Source organism: Phacochoerus africanus, chromosome 2, assembly GCF_016906955.1.
Source record: "Phacochoerus africanus isolate WHEZ1 chromosome 2, ROS_Pafr_v1, whole genome shotgun sequence".
NCBI lineage: Eukaryota > Metazoa > Chordata > Mammalia > Artiodactyla > Suidae > Phacochoerus > Phacochoerus africanus.
In genome coordinates this window covers 94,143,806-94,166,864 of record NC_062545.1, presented here as the reverse complement: position 1 = coordinate 94,166,864, position 23,059 = coordinate 94,143,806, and the positions used below count along the sequence as shown (strand labels likewise).

The window sequence follows — 23,059 nt, the reverse complement described above, 5'->3', positions numbered from 1 at the left end:
TTACAAATTTATTTTCTAATATGGGTGTATCATATGAACATTTGCCAGAACCACATTACACCAATCATTTTCCCAAGAAAACACTAGTTCTTGGAGTTCCCGTCATGGCTCAGTGGCTAATGAATCCAACTAGAAATGATGAAGTTGCAGGTTTGATCCCTGGCCTCACTCAGTGGGTTGAGGATCCAGCGTTTCCATGAGCTCTGGTGTAGTTCACAGATGTGGCTTGGATCCCACGTTGCTATGGCTCTGGTGTTGGCTGGTGCCTGCGGCTCCAATTGGACCTCTAGGCTGCAAACCTCCATATGCCATGGGAGCGGCCCTTGAAAAGGCAAAAAAAAGGACCAAAAAAAAAAAAGAAAAAAAAAGTAAACACTAGTTCTTTGCATTTTGTTTATAGGAGATAAATCCACAAATTTGTATTCATCAAAAATGAGAAATATTTATATCCCATCCAAACTCTTAGAAATACACAATGTAGCTAGTAAAGTTAAACTATGAGAAACTGTGTGGGAAAGCATTCTATTATATATATTCTAGCTACCACTTACTTTGCTTAAAAATGAGAGAAAGAGAGAGAGAAAGGGCAAGGAAGAGAGAGATATTCCACCAGCATGAGCAAACATTTATATTCTGTAGAACAGAGAATGTAATTCCATCCAGCAAGAATCTTGAGATAGTTTTTCAACAGGACAATGTATTTATTGAAGTTGGGATTCTGCTGTGCTCTTCAAAAGATAAATGCCAGGTGATTATTTCCAAGACCCTATCTGAACCTCCAGGATTATATTTTGTGGAACTTTGATTTGAAGGACCCTATCACTGGGTAGTAACAAGAAAGGATAAGAACAGGAAAGATGGTAAATGTCATTGCCATAGGGAAAATAAACAGACTCTAATGAATAAAGGTAATCCACTGTTCACCCCATTTGGAAAGAAAATTTTTCTCAGGAGAAAGCAGAAAGCCACCAACCAAACTATATAACTCCAGAGAAACAGGCTAATTTATGGAAAACTGAGGCATTTACTAATGGCATAAAAATTTAAGAATAATATCAGTTAAATTATTGAAAATTGGATAACCCAGCAGGTGCATTCCATTGCATTTTTCAAGGATTAGCATTGAGGAATTTTTATGTGGAAAGTCAAATCTAATTGCTCAGTACCAAGGACTATTTATTAAAAAAATATGTGTGTGTATGTGTGTGTGTGTGTGTATGTGTGTGTGTGTGTGTGTGTGTGTGTGTGTGTGTGTGTGTGTGTGTGTGTATAGTACTTTTCAGAAACGAAATATGAAAACACCTGAGTGGTGGTTATCTGGATTATAGATAATGATGGTGAACTCATGGAAAGTAGTGCACGTCTGATCTTACGAAGTAAGAGGTCCGGGAAAAAAGGGAAAGAAAGGCTTGGAGAAGTTAGAAACACTTAGAAGCTTTTCCTCATGAACTCCAGGCAAAATATATATACCCAAACTTCACATACTGTATCTCTCTGTATTTCAAATTCATTTACAAATAACTGTGGTTATTTCCCTCCCAAGAGCAAGCATGAGGAAATATTAAATATTCCAGTAAAATATTTCTTTTTATATCTTCAAAATGTAATTGTCTTGGTTGAATTCTGGCTCCACAATTTATTTTACAAACTTGGGCAGGTTTTATTCTCATTTGTTTTGTTTTTAACTTATCCATGTCTTAATATGATGTAATAGTAATAATAGAATCCAATTTCATTGTGTGTTTGTGAGTATGAAAAAACATATTATGTATGACTACACAATGAAAATATAAGACATAACTATTATTAAATGCTCTCCTGGAAATTGTAACTTCCATTATTACTTTGTAATAATTACACAATCAAATATCTATAGAAAATTTACTTTTCTATCTCTCTCTCTTTCTCTTCTTCATACACTGCCAGAGGCCAGCTCTGGTGGCCAGGGAATGTACATTTTTCCCGAAGGATAGGGACATGCATCAGCTTTAGTAAGAGAGACAGCTTCTTTGTCCCTTCCTTCAGGGCGCTGGACTGCTCACATTTTATTGGCATAAGTGGTTGATTATATAGACTGTTTCTAACTACAGATTACATCATAGTGTTAAAAGTACATCGGTTAAATTTTACATGGTACAGCAGCTATACATCACATTCTAAGATCTTTGTCTTAACTAAATTTAGTGAGTACAATTTAAGGGCAATTAGGTATAATACATCACATGGAAAGGAGGAGACTCAGTACAAATCATCCCTTGGCCAGCCAGTCTTTACAAGTTAAAGAGGTCACAGACACAAGAATTTGGCATTCACAAATCTTGTTTTTAGACTGCTGCTTATCTTTAAAGTGTTATGGCAGGGAGACCGTGTAAGAATATATAAACCAACCTAACGAGCTATCACTTAAAAGCTTTTAAAATCAAGGACAAAACTCACAGGTAGGATTCATGAATAATATATGCCTGACGTCTATGATCCTCATTAAAATCCTAACTCTAGAGTTTACTATATAACTAGTTAGTAGATAAACACTATGTTTTAACTAAGTAGGATTTAAATAGGGGAAAGTCCTTCAGGATGAAATTCTTATTATATTATTGTTGTAACTTTGTTAAATCACAATTCACCACAGGAAAATAAGAATGGAAAGTAAGAATAATAAGCAAATAATCAGGAAAGACTGAGGAAAACTGAATAACAAGTGAATAACGGAAAAGACTTAAGTCATCCATGGAACAATCCCCACTCAGCAATGCAAAATGGAAATTGTTTCCTGGAAAATTCAGTTCCCCACCAATGTCAGCAGGCGAGCCTTATTTTCTTCTGGGGTCTGTCCTTGGAATTGCACCATAGAGGCAGACATCTCCTTGTTTAGGAATCTGCCCGCGGAATTGCAGTTTTCAGACAGGCCCCTTTTCTTGATTAGGAGCCTGCCCTCAGAATTGTACCGTTTAGGCAAGCTCCCTTCCTCGGCTCCTTATATCTTCTCGGCTCCCCACAATACACAAATACACACAAACACACAGATAATATGTATGGTATAAGTAATTAATTGATGTTAATGTTAATTAAGCAAGAATAACAGAAAATAAAAATCTAAGATGCAACGTTTATCTTCCAGTTCCAGATAGATGCATTTGTACACCAACCTCAGATTGAAGGGAGGTATTCCAAATAAGAATGCAGAATTGAAAATTTAATACTATCTGAGAAGTTGTAAACAACATATACCAACAAAATGAGAACGTTGAAATCCACAAAAGAGGTTTTCCTTAAATGTTTGCCTTAGGAAAAAAAAGAAGCAATTAAGAGGCTTCCCCTTGAAATGACCCTGGGGAAATTATACCTCCAGAGGAAGAGTCAACTGCTGAGTTTTGTGGGGTTTTGTAACAGACTTGCACAGTTTTGTTTTTCCCCAATCTCAACTGATTTTGAAAGTGTCCTGGGATCAAATAAGAAGTTGTTTTGGGTTTGCATTATGCTAAACTTGGGGATGGCATTGCTCAACCTGCAAAGCCAGTCCTGTGCTCTGTGCTTTGTGTTCTGTGCCACTTTGCTTTTCTAGTGAAAGATAAAACAAGTATTATCCCCTATACCGAAATGAGGACATACCAAATGAGGTGAGACTGTATCTTCTCCAACTCCCTCACTTTATAAACAAAGACAACTAGAAACTTAATCATAGCAAGGACAAGCATTGATTGAAGTTAGCATATGCCAGTCACTATGCTAATTTATTTCTCAAAAGTACTTCCTGTAGTCATTATTTTTCCCATTTTACAAACAAGAAACTTAGAACCTTAGAGAGGTTTAGTGACTTGCTTAGGGTCACACTTTCCATGATCAGAGGCAAAATTATTTTTAATGGTTTTTATTTTTTCCATTGTAGTTGGTTTACAGTGTTCTGTCAATTTCCACTGTACAGCAAAGTGACCCTGTCACACACACACACATATGTATATACATTCTTTCTCTCACATTATCCTCCATCATGTTCCATCATAAGTGACTAGATATAGTTCTCTGTGTGATACAGCAGGATCTCATTGCTTGATTTCAAAGCTACCACAGCAGGATCAAACAACACATGGTTGTGTCTGTTTTTATAGCTGAGGGAGAGAGGCGAGGTCTTGCAATACACCTTCTGACCTGCTGATTGGTTGGGGGCCTTTATTGCCCCTATAGGAGCAGGGTAAATTGTTGGACACATACTTTTTCTAGTAGGGGTAGGAAGGAATAGGCCAGGTTGCTCCAGTCGGGGAGGGGTCATTACAACGAAATGAGTGATGCTGATAATTCTTGACTTGAGTTCACTCTCCTTGAAGAGGGCTTGAAGTCAAATTAATTGATAAGTGTTTCAATTTTGTACAATGGGAGATAATAAAATAACACTACTTTTGCCTACAGTTGATGCACATAAAACTCAGAAAGATTAAAAGGCATGGGACAAGTGAATTCAAATGCAAAGAAAATAAAGATCACAGCATTAATATAAAGCCAAGTAGGAGTTCCCACTGTGGTGAATTGGGTTAAGGATCCATCTGAAGTGACTCAGGTCACTGTAGAGGTGCAGGTTCCATCCCTGTCCTGTCACAATGGGTTAAAGATCCAGCATTGCCACAGGTCACAGCTGTGGCTCAGATTCAATCCCTGGCTTAGGAATTTCCACCTTCTATGGGTGCAGCCATAACAAAATAAATAAACAAATAAAGCAGAAGATAAATTATAATCATTAAATAAGAGAGAAAAAAGCACTTGTTTTTCTTTGGTCTTTTCTAGGGCCACACTCACGGCATATGTATGTTCCCAGGCTAGAGGTCTAATCAGAGTGGTAGCCACTGGCCTATGCCACAGCCACAGCAACATGGGATCCGAGCCTCTTCAGCAATCTACACCACAGCTCATGGCAATGCCGGATCCTTGACTCACTGAGCGAAGCCAGGGATGAAACCCACAACCTCACAGTTCCTAGTTGGATTCATTAACCACTGAGCTACAATGGGAACTCTGAGAAAATATCACTTTTAACTAAAGGATAGCATCCATAATGAAGATATAACAGTCAATATGTGTAATGAATGAATTATCTAGCATAAATTATATAAAGAGATAATATTTTAAATTAAAATTAAATTTGACTTTTTAATGTCTTAGATTTCTCAAAAGCAAGCAGAAGAAAATAAGATTAAATATGCTGAGGAATAAATAAATAAATAAAAAAGAATAAATAAATAATCATAATTTTTTAATTATTATTTTTTATTATTCAACGAATTTATCACATCTGTAGTTGTATAATGATCATCACAATCCAATTTCACAGGATTTCCATTCCACAACCCAAACACATCCCCCCACCCCCCAAACAGTCTCTTCCAGAGACCAAAAGTTTTTCAGTGTCTATGAGTCAGCATCTGTTCTGCAAAGAAGTCCATCTGTCCTTTTTTCAGATTCCGCATATCAGTGAAAGCATTTGATGTTGGTGTCTCATTGTATGTCTGACTTCACTTAGCCATCTTAATTTTTCAGAAAGCATGTAATAACACAACCATTAAATATTTTCCAAAATTACAATTGAAAAACACAGGAACTATAATGTTATCTAAAAGATGTCAAAGAGCACAAGGTTTTTAAGACAATGAAGAGTACATTCTTAATTAATGTTAAGTTATTAAAACAATTATTTATAAGCTAAAACATTTACATATATCATTCTTAGGTCTGAGAGTAAAAAATAGCTAAAATTAAAATTAAAACATTACATAGTACAAATTATGCATTTCAAAATATATAATATGATATGGTCCAAGTTAAATATATTATTAAATCATCATTATTACTAATTAAGAAAAAATGTAAATTGATCAATCATGCATTGAACTTCAAATGTTAGAAAAAATATATTCAAAGACAGTTAAAAAATGAGATTCATAACATAGCAACAGAAACTGATAATAGAAAATGGTAGGGCTGATTTTTTAAATCAAAGCTGTAGTTCTAGAAGATATGCAGTTGGCCCATTTACACATTTGGACAATTACCAGCTAATGTATTTAACAAAAAGAGAAATTATGAAAACATAATACTTTGAGTTTTATTCCTCACCCATAAAACCTATGGGCAGGTGTTCCAGATCATGGTCCAGTGTCTGTTAATGCTGTCACTTAGGGTCTCAAGTAATCAGCCCTCTGCAATAGTGGTTTCCCAAGTCTACTTGAGCATCTATATCCAGCTTTAAGGTGTTGGAGGAAGAACAGGAAAGCCATCTGTACTTAACCTCTTCAGTCTAGAAGTTTCAAGTATAACTTGCATTCCATTGGTGAGACCTGTTCAGTAATATCTAATTCTAGATAATAATATCTAATTGCCTAGATTCCAGAGCAAGGAGAATTTGCGGTGGAGCATCTCTTGCAAGCAACAACTCTGCCTCATGGAGAGAGAGATATCTATATTGAAAACAGACACGGAGTTCAGGGTTAGTAGATTCAGACTGTTACATTTGGAATGGATAAACAATGGGTAATACTATATAGCACAGGTAACTGTGTCCAGTCCCATATGTTGAAACATGAAGAAAGATAGTATTAAAAAAAAAGAATATACATATATGTATGACTGGGTCACTTTGCTGTACAATAGAAATTTAAGAAATATTGTAAATCAACTATACTTTAATAATAAAAGAAAAGAAGCTTGGATAAACTAGGAGAAAAAAGAAAATATTCCCAGAATCTGAAGACCTCTCACCACTTTTACTGCTCTGTCTTAGCAACTATCTCTCTTGACTGAATTACAGGCTCTTGTTCTTCTAAACTCCATTCTGAATTAAAAAACTAAAGTAGGCATTTAAAAGGGAAATGACTCCCAATTCACTTCTTGGAGTTTCCATCGTGGCTCAGCAGTAACAAACCTGACTAGTATCCATGAGGATGTGGGTTCGATCCCTGGCCTCGCTTAGTAGGCTAAAGGTCTGGCGTTGCTGTGAGCTGTGGTGTAGGTCACAGACAAGGCTCAGATTTGGCATTGCTGTGGCTGTGGTGGAGGCTGGCAGCTGTAGCTCCAATTCAACCCCTAGCCTGGGAACTTCCATATGTCACAATTTTGGCCCTAAGAATAAAAAAAAAAAAAAAAAAAACAAGTCATATCATATTGCTTCTTAGCTTAGAACCTTCCTAGAGCTTCCCATTTTTCTCAAGATAAAAGTCTTCCAATGGCTCACAGGGTCTTAAGTTATTGGCCACTAATCCTCTATCATTCCTCTGATCTCATATTCCACTAATTTTCTCATTGCCCTGGACTCTAACCACAGTGACTTCCACATTTCCTTGAAACAACTTTTGAATACTTGTATTATAAGGCCTTTGAAGTGATTATTCCATCTCCCTAGACCACTGCCCCTCATGCACCTCCATGGCTGATCTCTGAACCACCTCCATAAGGTTTTTGCTCAATTATCATCTTCTCAATAAAATCTGTCTTCATTTTCATGACTAAGCCAGAGTCACTCCTTTGCTCCTTTATCTTATGGTATTTTTTCCTAGATTTTTCCATAATATCACTAACATACTATATGATTTACTTATGTATTATGTATTTGTTTATGTGTATTTCACACCATATGCTCCATGAGATAAAGGATTTGTTTTCTTCTGTTCTGTTCATTGATAAGAAACAATTAATTCAGAGCCTGGTATATAATATTCACTCAGATACTATTTATTAGATGAGTGAGCAAATTAACTAATTAAGCAGCAGGTTAGAATGCTGAGAAATAGACAAAAAGAAATATAAACAGTTTATGTTATCATTATTTACATTTTAAACTGAGAGGGTATAGAGAGATTGCTTAATAAGTAATGATGATTAATGTTTTATGAGAATTAGTGTTAGTTTTCTTGCTTCAGACAAAAAAATTACATTCTAAATTAATTAAGTGGAAATGTTTTAAATCTGTATGCATTGCAAGGCCTTTTATGTAAGTAATGATGCCATTTTTTATTTTTATAGTGATTTTTATTTTTTCCATTATAGCTGATTTTTCCAAATTAGTTAAAATAACGCTAGTGGTCATAACAGCCTCAGAAATTGTCTATCTTTAAAATTCACCATGTTTTATAATCTATGGTCAGAATATAGCCAAATAGAGAAAGGAGTTCTTTTGTTGGAGAAGTAGGCAACTCGGAATTATACACATAAATGTGGAAAGGGAAAAAATGTAGTACAAGATAGAATATAATATTATAAAATTATAATTGATATAGTTATGTTGTTTATTTTATGTGACAACTAGTTTGCTCCTGAGAGACACTCCTAAATGGAAATTTGGGGAAAGCGCTGATCAAGTGGATTCCTCTGAAATACACACACATAAAAACACAAAAATCCATATATACACCTTTGTACACACGTGTAACCTATACAATATATAAACTTGCATATATAATGCATGCCTAATTTTGCTTTATTTGTGAAAATCCAACTGTATTTTTTAAATGTTCTTACAAAATATTGGTAAATAAAAGTAAATGAACAGGACTTGAACCTCAACAAGAAAAGTTATAGATTTTGAGCATTCATAATCAAATTCAGCTATTTGTGCCTCAAATTTTTTCTTACCTTTTAAATAAAAATATATTGAAAATGAGGCAAAAATAGTGTAAAACAATGAAATTCAGGCCATCCATCATATTGATATGTTAATTTTGCAATCAGATATAAAATGTATCACAAGTAACAAATACACATGCTAGAATTATAAGGGTTCAGCTAGTTTCTGCTACAACCAAACTCCAAAAATATTTTCAAAAAATATAAGGTAAAAAAGCATCTCTCTACATTTTCCCCAAATTTTCTAAAAATAACATGCTAAAATATATTTATGAAACCACATTCCAAACCAAAATATCAATGAGCTTGTGTTATTACCTTCTGATGGTCATTATAAAGTAAGACATGAATAGGATTTTAAGTGGATACCATAGGATATTAAGTATATTAACATATAAATAAGATTTAATTAATTAGTATACATTTGAAAGTGCAAACTCAACTAGCATACAGTTATATTAATTAGCTTTGCTTGCACAGAGTTTATAACATGCTCTGCATAAATTCCAGTCAGTCACGTTTTATGCAATTATGACAGTGACTTATAGGGAAATAATTGTCAATTTAAGCATTTAAAAATAATAACATGTATCTTGACCCAACACTTATTTTAGGTACAAAAAGAAACCATTGCAGTTCTTCTAACATCAGAATTTAAACATTGAGTTTGCAAACTATTGAAAATTCATATTTTTTCCTAGTCACACCTACTGAATTTGACATTGTGTAGAAGGGAGAAAGAGTAGATGGAACTGTCAGCATGTTTTCATCTTGTCAAATATTATAGACCCAGAGGGTCTTGTTTACAATGTGCTTCTTTTCCCGTTATTCTCTTTTCGAATGTGTATTATCTTCATCCAGTCATGGAAAACATAAATAAAAAATGTCCTTCAAAATTATTCACAAGAAATGGTTAATTTCTACCCTATCTATTGAACTCATCATACATTTTAAGTTTTTATGTTATCTGGTTAAAAATGTCCTACTGATTGCTTTGCTCATGGAATCCTTTACATCTTTGTTCCTGAGACTGTATATCATAGGATTCAACATAGGAATTACTGTGGTGTAAAAAACAGCCACAATTTTTCCCTGTTCCACAGACTCTTCCGTTGGACTTCTAAGATACATGAAGAAGGGAATTCCATAAAATATGTTGACAGCTCCACAAAAGGAGAAGTCTTTCTTCCTTCCTTCTGCTGAGTGCATTCTTAGGATGGCAATAAAGATAAATATGTAGGAGATGACAATGACTAATAAAGAGTAAGAGAAGTTGAGATTTGCCAAAGTGCGCATAGTGTGTTCTTTAATGAAGGTTCCTGCACAGGCCATTTTGATGAGCTCTGGGTCTGCACAGTAGAATTGGTTGATCTCAATGTTCCCACAGAAGTACAAACCATGAGTTCACAAGGTTGAAATAAAACTAATGAAGAAGCCATATACATAAGGGAAAGAGATCAGTTGGATACAGATGGTCCTTGACATTCTCCTGCCATAGACCAGAGGGTTACCAAAGACCAAGTATCTGTCAAAGGCCATTACAGCCAGGATGAAGACTTCTACATGGGCAAAGGTGATGAAGAAAAAGCACTGCACTATACAACCAGGATAGGAAATGGTTTTGGTCTCAGTTACCAGATTTTCCAGCATTTTAGGAGTGACATTAGAAGAGAACCACACATCTGCAAAAGACAAGTGGCTGAGGAAGAAATACATGGGGCTATTGAGCTGGGGGCGAATTCTAATTAATATGATCATACCAATGTTCCCGATCAGGATGACAACGTACACCAGTATGAAAACCACGAAAAAATGGAGTTGTAATTCAGGACGACTAGTTAATCCCAAAAGAATAAATTCAGTCACATCAGTAAAATTGAGCTTCTTCTTAAATCTGATGCAGATAGAGATTCATTTTATCTAATCAAATAAACAGAAATCAGAAGATACATATACCAAACATAGCCATTCTCTGTTTATATTATCTTTTCTTAACCCATTCTCTTTCAATTTCTCTGGTATTTTTTCCTTTCTTTCCTCTCTTCTTTCTCACATATCTTTACTTAGCAGTATTTCTTTATCTATGTATATATGCATGAGGTTTTTTGCAGGGAGCCAAGAAGATACAAGGAACCCTGGAAGGGAGCTTGCCTGAATGGTGCAATTCCGAGGGCAGGCTCCTAATCAAGAAAAGGGGCCTGTCTGAAAACTGCAATTCCGCGGGCAGATTCCTAAACAAGGAGATGTCTGCCTCTATGGTGCAATTCCAAGGACAGACCCCAGAAGAAAATAAGGCTCGCCTGCTGACATTGGTGGGGAACTGAATTTTCCAGGAAACAATTTCCATTTTGCATTGCTGAGTGGGGATTGTTCCATGGATGACTTAAGTCTTTTCCGTTATTCACTTGTTATTCAGTTTTCCTCAGTCTTTCCTGATTATTTGCTTATTATTCTTACTTTCCATTCTTATTTTCCTGTGGTGAATTGTGATTTAACAAAGTTACAACAATAATATAATAAGAATTTCATCCTGAAGGACTTTCCCCTATTTAAATCCTACTTAGTTAAAACATAGTGTTTATCTACTAACTAGTTATATAGTAAACTCTAGAGTTAGGATTTTAATGAGGATCATAGACGTCAGGCATATATTATTCATGAATCCTACCTGTGAGTTTTGTCCTTGATTTTAAAAGCTTTTAAGTGATAGCTCGTTAGGTTGGTTTATATATTCTTACACGGTCTCCCTGCCATAACACTTTAAAGATAAGCAGCAGTCTAAAAACAAGATTTGTGAATGCCAAATTCTTGTGTCTGTGACCTCTTTAACTTGTAAAGACTGGCTGGCCAAGGGATGATTTGTACTGAGTCTCCTCCTTTCCATGTGATGTATTATACCTAATTGCCCTTAAATTGTACTCACTAAATTTAGTTAAGATAAAGATCTTAAAACATGATGTATTGTACCTAATTGCCCTTAAATCGTACTCACTAAATTTATGTTAAGATAAAGATCTTAGAACATGATGCATAGCTGCTACACCATGTAATAGTTAACCAATGTACTTTTAACACTGTGATGTAATCTGTACTGAAAAGCTGTCTATATAATCAACCACTTATGCCAATAAAATTTGAGCAGTATGGCACCCTAAAAGAAGGGACAAAAAGGCTGTCTCCATGTACATATGCTCATGCTCATCCATCTCCTTCAGTGAAAAGTGTGCACTCCCTGGCCACCGGAGCTGACTTCCGGTAGTTTTTTTAAAAGGCAAAGTGATAAAATAATACAAAATTATAGAAAATAGTGACAGAACATTTTTTATCTAGTTCTAATTGTCTACATCAAAACTCCAGAAGGAGAATTTTTATTCTTGCTGTCTCCTAGAAAAGGAAAGAATTTTTACTACTGGCCCCAAATTTTAGAACATGCATACAGTTTATTATTCACTAGATTTGTAGAGTTAGAAAGTCTATACTATATATAAGAAATTATTTCAAAGCCGTTGGCAAAGAAATGTTATTCCATAATCAGAAAGTAAATTGCACTTCCTTGTATTATTCTTGCAAACTTGAAATGTATAAAACAAATGACTTCAGGAGTTCTCTTGTGTCTCAGCAGGTTTAGGATCCTACATTGTCCCTGCAGTGGTTTGGGTTGCTGCTGTGGTGTGGGTTCGATCCTTGGCCTAGGAACTTCCACACACCATGGGTTCGACCAAGAAACACATAACACTGTATGAGATGATTTAACATAAATGAATTATCCCTATTTGCAAAAAAGAAAAGTAAAACCTCTGAAAGCAACACATTTATTTAGCAATTGTTTTAAATTTTCAAAATCAACCCAAAGAAACCCTGAACCCTTGCCAGTCATTGTCCACATTACAAACAAGCCTAATAAGGATAAATTTAAGCATCACCTATTTTGGACTTTTAGAATCTTTTTAAGAATTCCCTTGTGTTTTGAAGCACTAACAAATTTTATGGCAGTCTCTCTGCTTTCTTTCTTTCTGTCTTAGAACTTTGAATAAAAGAAGAACAATAGAATACCATTATTTTTCTATAATTATTTAAGCTTAAATTAATGACATTTCTAAAATGTACAAGGAAGCTAAGGAAAAAAAATAGGGTTAGGAGAAGTCATTTTTAGTGCTTGACTGTATCAGATTAAGATGGTTAGCTATCTGGATTCTGGACCTTCTAGCACATTCTAATATGCTAGATTAAATATGTTGAGCTAATTTTCCAGTAGTAATATTCCACTTATATTCTATTTATGTATGGACCATGGGCTTGCACGACTGAGGTTTTACAAAGTTATCCTATATTTGCCGCCAAAGTACAAGTTAGAAAAACTTGATCACTTTTATATTTATTCATTCATTCAAGCAGTTAATACGTTCCAGAGAAACCACTGGTTCTCTTCTTACCCATAATAAGCTTTTATGACCATCCTGCTTCTTATCTGCAGAGACAAGTAACTTTTCCCACCCATTATCAGGTGAGATATGTTCTTCTCTCCTTATTCACTTGAATTTGCCTCTTAGCTCCCATGTTATACCTGTGATTCCCACTACTCATATCTTGGTTGAAATTTATGTGATAAATATCAAAGACTGCAAAACTAATAGATGATTTCCATTCTTCTCTAGAATATTGGTGGTGACTGAGGTAACGTAAAAGAAACTATGCTATATTGGTTGCTTCTGCCAAAATGCCAAATACGAAGAGATGCTACATCATTTAACTATGAATTTGTAAAGGAGAGGAATAAAGGGTATTGTAAAATCTATTTGAATAACCACATGTCTCTGAAGGGAGATTTATATGATTCACTTTGCCCTCTTTCAAATAATTAGCCATTTTCCACACATTAAGGCAAGAAATCTGTTCGTGTTCTCAGCCTCTCAATAAAAACACTCTTCACAACCATTTTTTACAGTTGTATTGGTTCATTACCTTATATTTATAATGAAAATATTTAAAACCACTCTTTTGCTTATATGTCAAATGTAGTCAAGAGATACAAAATTTAAAAAAAAAGGAAAGTGATATTAGGTTTCAAGTCCTTAAATGTGGATTGTATTAGTAAGACAAGCCACGTTAGCTACATTTCCAATTCTAATTTTAGTAGCTGTTTAATGACAAATGTGCACAGAGGATCAGCATGAGATTCAAACAGGTGACCCTCTAATAAAATCCATCTATGTCTGCTACAGCTCAGTCTGTGGTTGGATATGTGTAACATAAACATCTGCCACCCAGTTTGCCCAGGAATTTCTTGGCTTAGGAATGCAAGTTTTGCCCCTTCAGTCTTAGGCAAATCAAGACAATTGGTCACCCAAGAAAATGTCTGGGTCCTTTATTTAAACTCACACTCTTACAGACATCCTCAGGGACTTATTTGCAAGACGGAAGAAAATTGTAGCAGATCACATGGAGAGTCAAATTCTTTCCTCAGGCTGTCTTCATGTTAGACATAACTGGGGAGTCTCCTGGCAGCCCAGTGGTTAAAAGATTCAATGTTGTCATTGTTGGTAGTGCTAGTTTGAGCCCTGGGCAGAGAACTTCTGCATGCTGTAGGCATGGCCAAGAAAAAAGAGCAAACTCCAACCATTGGGATGACAAAGGAGGCAGGATAATGGAGAAAGGACCATATGGTTTCTAAGAAGCACAAGATCATTTAATATTTTGAAATCAAATAAATTATTTGTCAGTCATTTTGTTTGAAGACATATGGTTAATATCTTATACATGCTAGTGCTGTATAAAAGTTTAAGTCATTGACTTTATACATGTGTATGAGGGAAAGAGAGAGAAACTGAGACAGAAAGACAAATATAGAGCAAGAGAAAGTGAGGCTGAGCCTTGCACTAAGAATCTTTAGTAAAGAAAAGAAAAATAATTATTGACTGCCACTTACTGACACTTTATGGGGAGGGTTCTCATTGTTTGTTAGGCAATATCGTATACATTTTTGCCACCATCACAAAATTGCAGCTCTTGTATAGGGCATCAGGCCAAAGCCCCAACCACAACTGACAACCGTTACCATGGTGAAGACTCTCTAAGCTCACTTCCTAATAACGTTTCCCAGAACATGGTCCTCCTACTCAGAATGCCAAGGACCGCCGAGAAGGCTAGCACTTCAGACTGTTTTTTTAAAAATACATGGACTCCCTGTGCATGAACATATCTGAGCATGAAGAAAAAATGATCTTGGGAACATCTCACCTGTCATCATCCATGGGGGGTGCATAAGTATTTATAAGTGTTGGATCTCCCACTCTGGGACTTTCTCACCAGAGAATATAGACAGAAAGCTGAAGAGGTAATTAAAATGCTCCATATTGTGTCATCTGCGAAAGAAAATGAACCTTAAAAGTAACTCTCAGCAGAATTAGAATTTTTTAATAAATAAAAATAAATTAAAGGGCTAGAAGAACTTGATATTTTAATTTATTCCTTTTTTTTAAATGTTTTCTTTGCATTCTGGAGAGAAACTGTGTTGCCTTTGTTTGGGGGTGGGGAGGCAGTTCTTAGTTTCCCAGGTGATAATAATCACGTCCATATTGCATCAACCATGACATTCCAAATAATCTGTACTTAATGAGTGCAATTCCTGTATTAATGAAGAAAGTCTCTTCTATTTTTCAGTAAGGGTTATAAAACTGATAATGAAAAGACACATGCCATATGCACATCATTGATGAATCCCAAATAGACTTCTTGTCTGAAACAATATACCTGCCTAAATCCCAAATTAACACTCAGATTAGAGTTGATAGCTTTGTTATCGTTAATGCTCTTTTGCTCTATTTTTAACTCTGTCACATAAGGAACTCATTCATCAATATTTTTATTGACAGAAAAAGATTTCTAATAGCTATTCTTCTCATGTTTACAGTTTCTACACATTTAGGAGAAAAAATTAACATGCTTGAGAAATATTATTTTAATTTTTATTGGAAGATAATTGTTTGTAAATTCAATGGGTTTAATTTTTAGTTCACAATCTCTGTATTGTAAGACATACTTTATTTCTCTAACGGAGCTTAATTGATACTTTAAGGGTCTATTTTCCAAAATGGAAAAAATTTAACTTGTTCCCTCTCTGCTTTCTATAGGACTGCAACTGCATTCTAGAGAATGAGTGTACCCCACAGCACTGGAAAACATAACAATTAATTTTTATTATATTTTTCTTTTTATGGCCTTACCTGTGGCATATGAAAGTTCCCAGGGCAAGGGTCAAATTGGAGCTTCAGCTGCCAGCTTACACCACAGCCACAGGACAACACCAGGTCCTAGATGCATCTATGACTTAGCTTGTGGCAAAACCGGATCTTTAACCCACTGAGCAAGGCCAGGGATTGAACACATAGCCTCACATAGACAACATCAGGTCCTTAACCCACTGAGCCACAATGGGAATTCCAGGAAAACGGAAAAAATCTTGACCTTGAATTTATTTTCTATAAATTGTGACATGCATTTATTTATATATTTATTTACCCATTTACTGTGTGCCTAGAATAGAGTAAAAATTAAATAGATAATAATATAGTAGCTACTCTCATGGACTCTATGTTCCAGTTATATATTGTCATTCTAATTGGATGAATTCTCCACCTTCAGAACTCTCTTCATTTTTCCAATTTTGTATACACCACACTGGACCACAAAAAGCCTCAGAAACCTGTGACCCTAATGTGTAGACATATGTTACAATTATTATTTTGGGAATGTGTTGCTTTCAATATTTAGTGAGAAGAAAGAATACAGGTCACCCTAATCCTAATACTTGAATTCTAAAAATTGAATATATTGAATATTGTGACTAGCCTCAATTCCCAAGTCTAAGGCATAAAATTGGGTTAAAGTCACAGATTTTTCTGTTTCTCATGCAAACAGAGCCTGAAAACTTTTAGGTTATCCTCTGCCTTGTCTCTTCCTCCAAATTAAGATATTTTCTGAGCTGTTAATAAACTTGACTTTCTTATTTACCCTTTATTTCTGAGTCCCTTTCTTCTTTCTTCATATGTATGTAATATGTAATGGTATAGTATTAACTAACATTAACAAAATGGAATTATTAACAGAGATATCCTGTAAAGCAACACTATTCGGACCATCTGCCAGTCAACACATTTTTAATAAGTACTCACAAACCCTGAAGGCTACATTCCATTTTCTCCTAAGCATAACTATCAACATACTGGCAAGTTGCACTGCTGCTGGTGAAGCTGTTTTTAAGAATTATTTAGTGAACTGATGATGAGAGGTTATTGATTATTATTAATTTAAAAAATAGTAGAACCTATATGGAAAAAGAATCTGAAAATGAATGAATATATGTATATGTATTACTGATTCACATTGCTGTACATCTGAAATGTACACAACTTTCTAAGTCATCAGGAATCCAATAACATGTATTTTAAAAAAAGAACAAATTATTTCTTAAGACATAAAAAGTCAAAGAAGAAAACAGTGATAGTCATTACAAGTGAAATGCTGCTTTAAGATAACATTGTCTTATCTTTCATAAAGCAATGTAGACGTGAGAGGAAACACCATAGTATTGGACCACTACTTAGAATACCAGGCATAGCCCTCTGCTAAGTGCTGTTTCTCTTACCCCTCATAGTAATTCAACCTGTAATCCCAAAGAGGTATGTTTCTATATCCAATATTTAGAAGTTTGGATAATGTGTTTCTCAGTTCATCCAAGTAACTTGATTCTAACTCCTTGATTCTTGAGTTTGCTGTTACTCACACCAGATGATTTTGCACTTATGAAAAATCCTGACATGACAATAGCCTATGAAAACAATGGGTCCTTTCCTCATACATATAATAACTAAGTATTTGCCTTTACTGCTAAGAAAATTTAAGAAATAAGGCCAACAAATAGAGGAACTAAGTAAGAAAATTATAGTGCATGCTTGTTCTTCATAGATTTAAAATTGGTGACTTTGACCATTTCCTCACAACCTCAAAAGATGAAGGTGTGTTGTACTTTGGCTAAGGCCACATTAGAATGTCAGGTACTAGGATGATGAGGGAAATGGGTGGAAGATAAGAATTGTACTCAGTCTTTTATTTGCCTATGAGTGAACCTTATTCCAAATGTTGGCATCAAAATACAACTGAACACAAAGGCCATATTTCATAAAGTAACTTCAGTCAAATGAGGGTTAAAAATGGTTGTGTTTTTTTTTTTATTTCAAAAAGGGCATTGAACACCAAAGAAAATTTAGGAAGTTTACACCATTATCCTATCCAAAGAAAACACAATCTTCTGTACAATCTTGATTTTTAAAACAGTTGCATACTTTGAGTAAACACATCCATGAAGGCATTTTTATGATGCTTCAAGAAAAAATCTTGTTGTAACACTGAGCCTCTGGAAAAAAAAATGTTTATGTGGCAGAATATGTTCAGAGATTCCACTCTACAACATTTATGGAGTAACTTGTATCAGGTATCCACTTTCCTCCCATCATCTGTGAAATAAACTGTTAGTAATTTCAAGTGTTGGACATCATTGAAAGTGAATTATGGAGTTGTTACTTAAATGAATAAGGGGTGAAGGTGAGATATTTTTAAAAATTGGGGTGGAGATGGCTATTTACCATCAGAATGGAGGTAGAACCCTTCTCTTTTAGGCTAATACACTGTGCCGTGGGATAGACATTCCCAGAAACTCTTGCAGGGAGTTTTGAACATATGATTAAGTTTGGACCCAAGAGATATGAGATAACATCTCATATAGAACATTTGAAATGTGTGATAATCATTTGAACATGCAGGCTGGCTTCCTGGCAGCATTTTACCTCATAAAGTGACCTTAAGAATGTAAGCCTTGGTTCACTGTAAACCAGCTATAATGGAAAAAATAAAAATCATTATAAATAAAAAAAAAAGAATGTAAGCCATTAAAGTAAAGTAAGCTATAAGGAAGAGACCAAACTTAATAAAGCTAGCATATAAAGTGGACACTTAACCTGCAGGATTGCTTCAACTTACATTAAAACAAAACAAAGAAAATTCAGATTTGCCAAATTCAGATTGGAAAAGTATGCCACATAACTAGCTTAAAATGAGATATTTAATTCAATCATCTCATGTCTTACTCTATCTTGAAATGTTTTCCATGACAGTAGTATTTTATTTCCCCAATTTTTGTTTCCCTATTGCTTTTCTCAATGCCTCTTTCACATCCTTGTTCCTGAGGCTGTAGATCATGGGATTCCACATAGGGATCACTGTGGTATAAAACACAGCCACCATTTTGCCCTGCTCCACAGACTCCTCTGTGGGGCGTCTCAGGTGCATGCAGAAGAGGGTTCCTTAGAAGATTGTGACCACTGTCAGGTGCAAGCCACATGCGGAAAAAGCTTTTTCTCTCCCTTCTGCAGAATGGCTTCGGAGGACAGCGATGAGGATGAACATGTCGGACATGAGAATGATCAGGAGGGACTGGACGTTGCTGTAGCCAGCTACTATGTACATCCATAACTCTTTGTTGTAGGTGTCAGAACATGCCAGCTTGATAAGAGGTGGATCAGCAAAGTAGAAATTATTAATTTCATTATCTCCACAGAAAGAGAGGTTGTAGGTCCTCGAGGTTTCCATCACGCTAAGGAGGAAGCCATAGACATAAGGGATAATGACCAGGTGGACACAGACCCTCTGGGACATCTTGCTACTGTAGAGCAGAGGACTGTAGGTAGTCATGTAGTGGTCATATGCCATCACAGCTAGCATGCAGTGCTCTGTAAGGACCACAGCAATGACTGCATAGCACTGCACCAGGCAGCCTGCATAGGAGATGGTCTTCTTCTTTGATAAGAAATTTTCTAGCATTTTGGGAGTGACATTTGTGGAGAAACACAAATCTAGAACAGACAAACGTAAGAGAAAAAAAGTACATGGGAGTGAGAAGCCGAGCATCAATTCTAGTTAAAATAATCATGCCCAAGTTTCCTATCACAGTGACTATGTAGACCACAAGGAACAAAACAAAGAAAGCAACTTGCAACTCTGGATGGCTTGTCAGGCCCAAGAGAAGAAATTCTGTCACTTCAGTATAGTTTCCTTAGAACATTTCTTTGTCTCATCTGTAAAGTGCTGGTTGATTATCTAAGGGGAAATAGAAAATGTTTATTTTTGTTTCTTTTAAAAAAACACACTGAATCTGTGGTTAAAAACTATACAAGGTTAGATGTAAAAAAATCCGAAGGGCTTTAGTTACGTTATCCCAGTATTGTTCCCATAATTAGATATTAAGAGATATACCACAAAGCAAGTCTAAAAGTTTTTCAATGAATGATTTTCATTTATGTTGTTTTTGTAATTACATGGCAATCAAGTTGGAGACTAAAGACAAAACTGTTAAGTTTAAGTATCCTGATACTCTGGGAAATTTTAAAATATCTAGGTAACTTATATGTCAAGGAAAAAACCATACTATAAACTTAATTTTCCCACCTATGTTCTTTCGTATATACACATAGATACATAGGTTAAAAAAGACTGTGAAGATAACACAGGTAAAGTTCATTCTGAACATTGAGAAATTGAATCCCAGGGAGACTAAGATTTGTCAGAACTTCATCTCATATTTCCCAATTCAATGATCCACTGATGTGTTACATCTCTCACTAAGTCTGACTCATTTTCTGGAAGCCCACAAAAAGTTAATTGTTTATTTGCTGTGGTGATAGATGTCATGGTAGTGGTGGTGGCAAGTTGTCATTAGTGTCTGTGGTGTTAAGGGAGAAATGCACATTTAGATAGGGGAGGGTTATCTATGTATGTTTTGAATAACCAACTATTAAGACAAGCATAGTAATGAACATCCTGAAAAGGTTGCTGTAAAATCAGAAGGAAACAAATGATCTGAGAGTTCATAACCTTCAGAAAAAATGAGAAGTGGTGGGTAATATAATTCAAAGATATGAGATTAAAAGTGCCATCAAAATTCAAAGTGCATAACTGGAAAAATTTACTGTATCCTCAACCAACTCTCTTAACATTCTTCTCACCTATTTTCTGGCTTTATACAGAGAACACTCTTTCCTCTGTAGGAAGTTTCTTATCAGATATCAAGACTTACTATAAAACTGCAGTATGGATTCAGGACAATGCATTATTGACACACAGTTGAGAAAAAAAAAAATGACAAACATAATGGAAAATAACATCCACAAAGAGAAGTTACACACATAAGTAAAGTGATATATGATGCCAGTGAAATTTCAGATCAGCATTAAAAAAGGAAACTTTTCAGTAATTGCTATATGGCTTAACTGGTTACTTAAATGAGAAAAAAATTAAATTGTATCCTTAGCTACAAAAATAACTTATAATGCAAGGTACAGGTTTAATGCATAGTTCTTATATGTTTGTCTTTGTAATTTATATAAATGGTATGCATTTTATTGACTTTATCACAATTTTTTTTGTCTTTTTGCATTTTCTAGGGCCACTCCCATGGAATATGGAGGTTCCCAGGCTAGGGGTCTAAACGGAGCTGTTGCTGCCAGCCTATGGCAGAGCAACAGTAATGCCGGATCTGAGGTGAATCTGCAACCTACACCACAGCTCATGTCAAAGCAGGATCCTTAACCCACTGTGAAGGCCAGGGATCACACCCTCAACCTCATGGTTCTTAGTCGGATTTGTTAACCACTGAGCCACGATGGGAACTGCTGTCACAAGTTATTTTAAATATATAATCAAAATAAGCTAAAATATTATGTCAGTATATCTCCAAATTTCAGTTTATGACCAAATTTCTGTATACTAAGAGTCACATAAAAATAAATTGACATGGAAATGTCCCTTTTCTGTGGAACAATTTTGACATTAAGAAATTTTATTATCAGAGAACTTGTCAGAGGCTGTATAAAACTTTTCCTACTTTCTGACCATCATAAGATGTCAACGTGAGGAGCACATCATTTTTCACCAGCTGAAAGAATGTAAATAAAATTAATAGACTTGTTTAATTTTATGCTTGAAGGTTTACATTACAATGACAAAAATAACATCTGTTGGGTTCTTATACTCCATGCACCATACTAACATACTTTTCTTCTAATATTTATTTAAGTCCAACAGCCTTATGAAATAGATACTATATTAATTCATTTTACAGTAAAGAAATGCATATCATTTACTGGGCTCTCTGATTTCAAATCTTGGTGTTATCAGCTATTGCACCCATCTTATTAACATTAAATTTATAGTTCACAAAACATTTTAACTTATTTTGTAAAATCCTGTAAGCTCTGCATTAATTTATCTATACCTGCTTATGCACCTTTCAAATTCCAGACATGACGCTGGATAGAAGAAAGATGGTGGAGAAGACAAAGGCAATAGGTTCAGTTAGGTCCATAATTAAGTCCAGAAAATTTAACACTGTGACCCTGGCTCACATCTCAGACACAGAACTAGGAGAGGAATGAAATATGATAGTACCTAGTTTAGTGTCCTTCTTTTGTGACATGCTACCCTCCCATCACTCCCTCTCAGTGGGATAGACTGCTTATGAAAATGTTAAAATTTGATTCATTCAACTCTATCACCTTCCTTGTCTCCATCAATGATTACACTATAGGCTACTAGAACAAAGAAATATGAATAAAATATAATTATCAACAAAAGTTCTTTGGAAGTATAGAAGATAGGGACAGACATTCTTACAAAGATAAATGACAGAGGAAGAAGAAAAGATAACAGTGTCCTGTTAAAAATAGGAAGAAATTGGGGTTGAAAACCCAGGGCAGTGGCTAGAGATCATGATTAAATCAGTAAAAAAAGAAAGCCATGAGTGTTCCAACTTTTCTAACTGTCTGCCCAGGAGCAACTTCTTTAGATAATTTACATTTTAGCATTGAAGAGTTTTGCAGTTTTGGTCAGATCTCACTGGTCACAGCAGCATGGCAATTTTTACTGGAAACAATTATCTTTAACTATATTGTAATCCTATAATTGTGGGCCTATGGCAAACAGAGACTACTAATACAAAGATATAACCCACAGGAGATGTGTCAGACTGTTGCTGAGAATCAACAACACTCAGAGCAAACATTCAGATGCAGTCAAGTGACTACATGGGCAACTTGGCAAAATAAGGATGAGTTTTCACCAATTTACTGTCTTAAGTTCTTTGACATATTTAGGTCTTTGAGTACTTTTAGACTGACTCATATTTCAAATATCTTTGTTGAAAAAAAAGAACAATATTCTGAAAAAAAATTTTTCCCTGTAGCACAAGTATGACTTGTGAAAAATCAGCTCCTTAATAGAAACAAGACATTGGGAAAGAATCCAGAATCTTATAAATCACAGAATCATTAAGGACTTAGAGATGTCCTAATAAAAACAAACCTCTTAGCTACATATACTGAAACTAACTTTTCCATAAGTTTAA

General features: G+C 35.1%; 1 protein-coding gene and 2 pseudogenes across 1 annotated transcript; 1 reads left to right on the top strand and 2 right to left on the bottom strand.

Annotated features, from left to right (window-relative positions):
- The window catches only part of LOC125120710 (olfactory receptor 5M11-like), a 49,966-nt pseudogene that overhangs the window by 14,174 nt on the left and 12,733 nt on the right, over nucleotides 1-23,059 (top strand).
- LOC125121441 (olfactory receptor 5M3-like) lies at nucleotides 9,571-14,858 on the bottom strand. Its single transcript, XM_047769664.1, is given in 2 exon segments — nucleotides 9,571-10,501; nucleotides 14,845-14,858. Coding segments are annotated over 2 exon segments (945 nt in total).
- Nucleotides 18,784-19,723, bottom strand: LOC125117811 (olfactory receptor 1030-like; annotated as a pseudogene).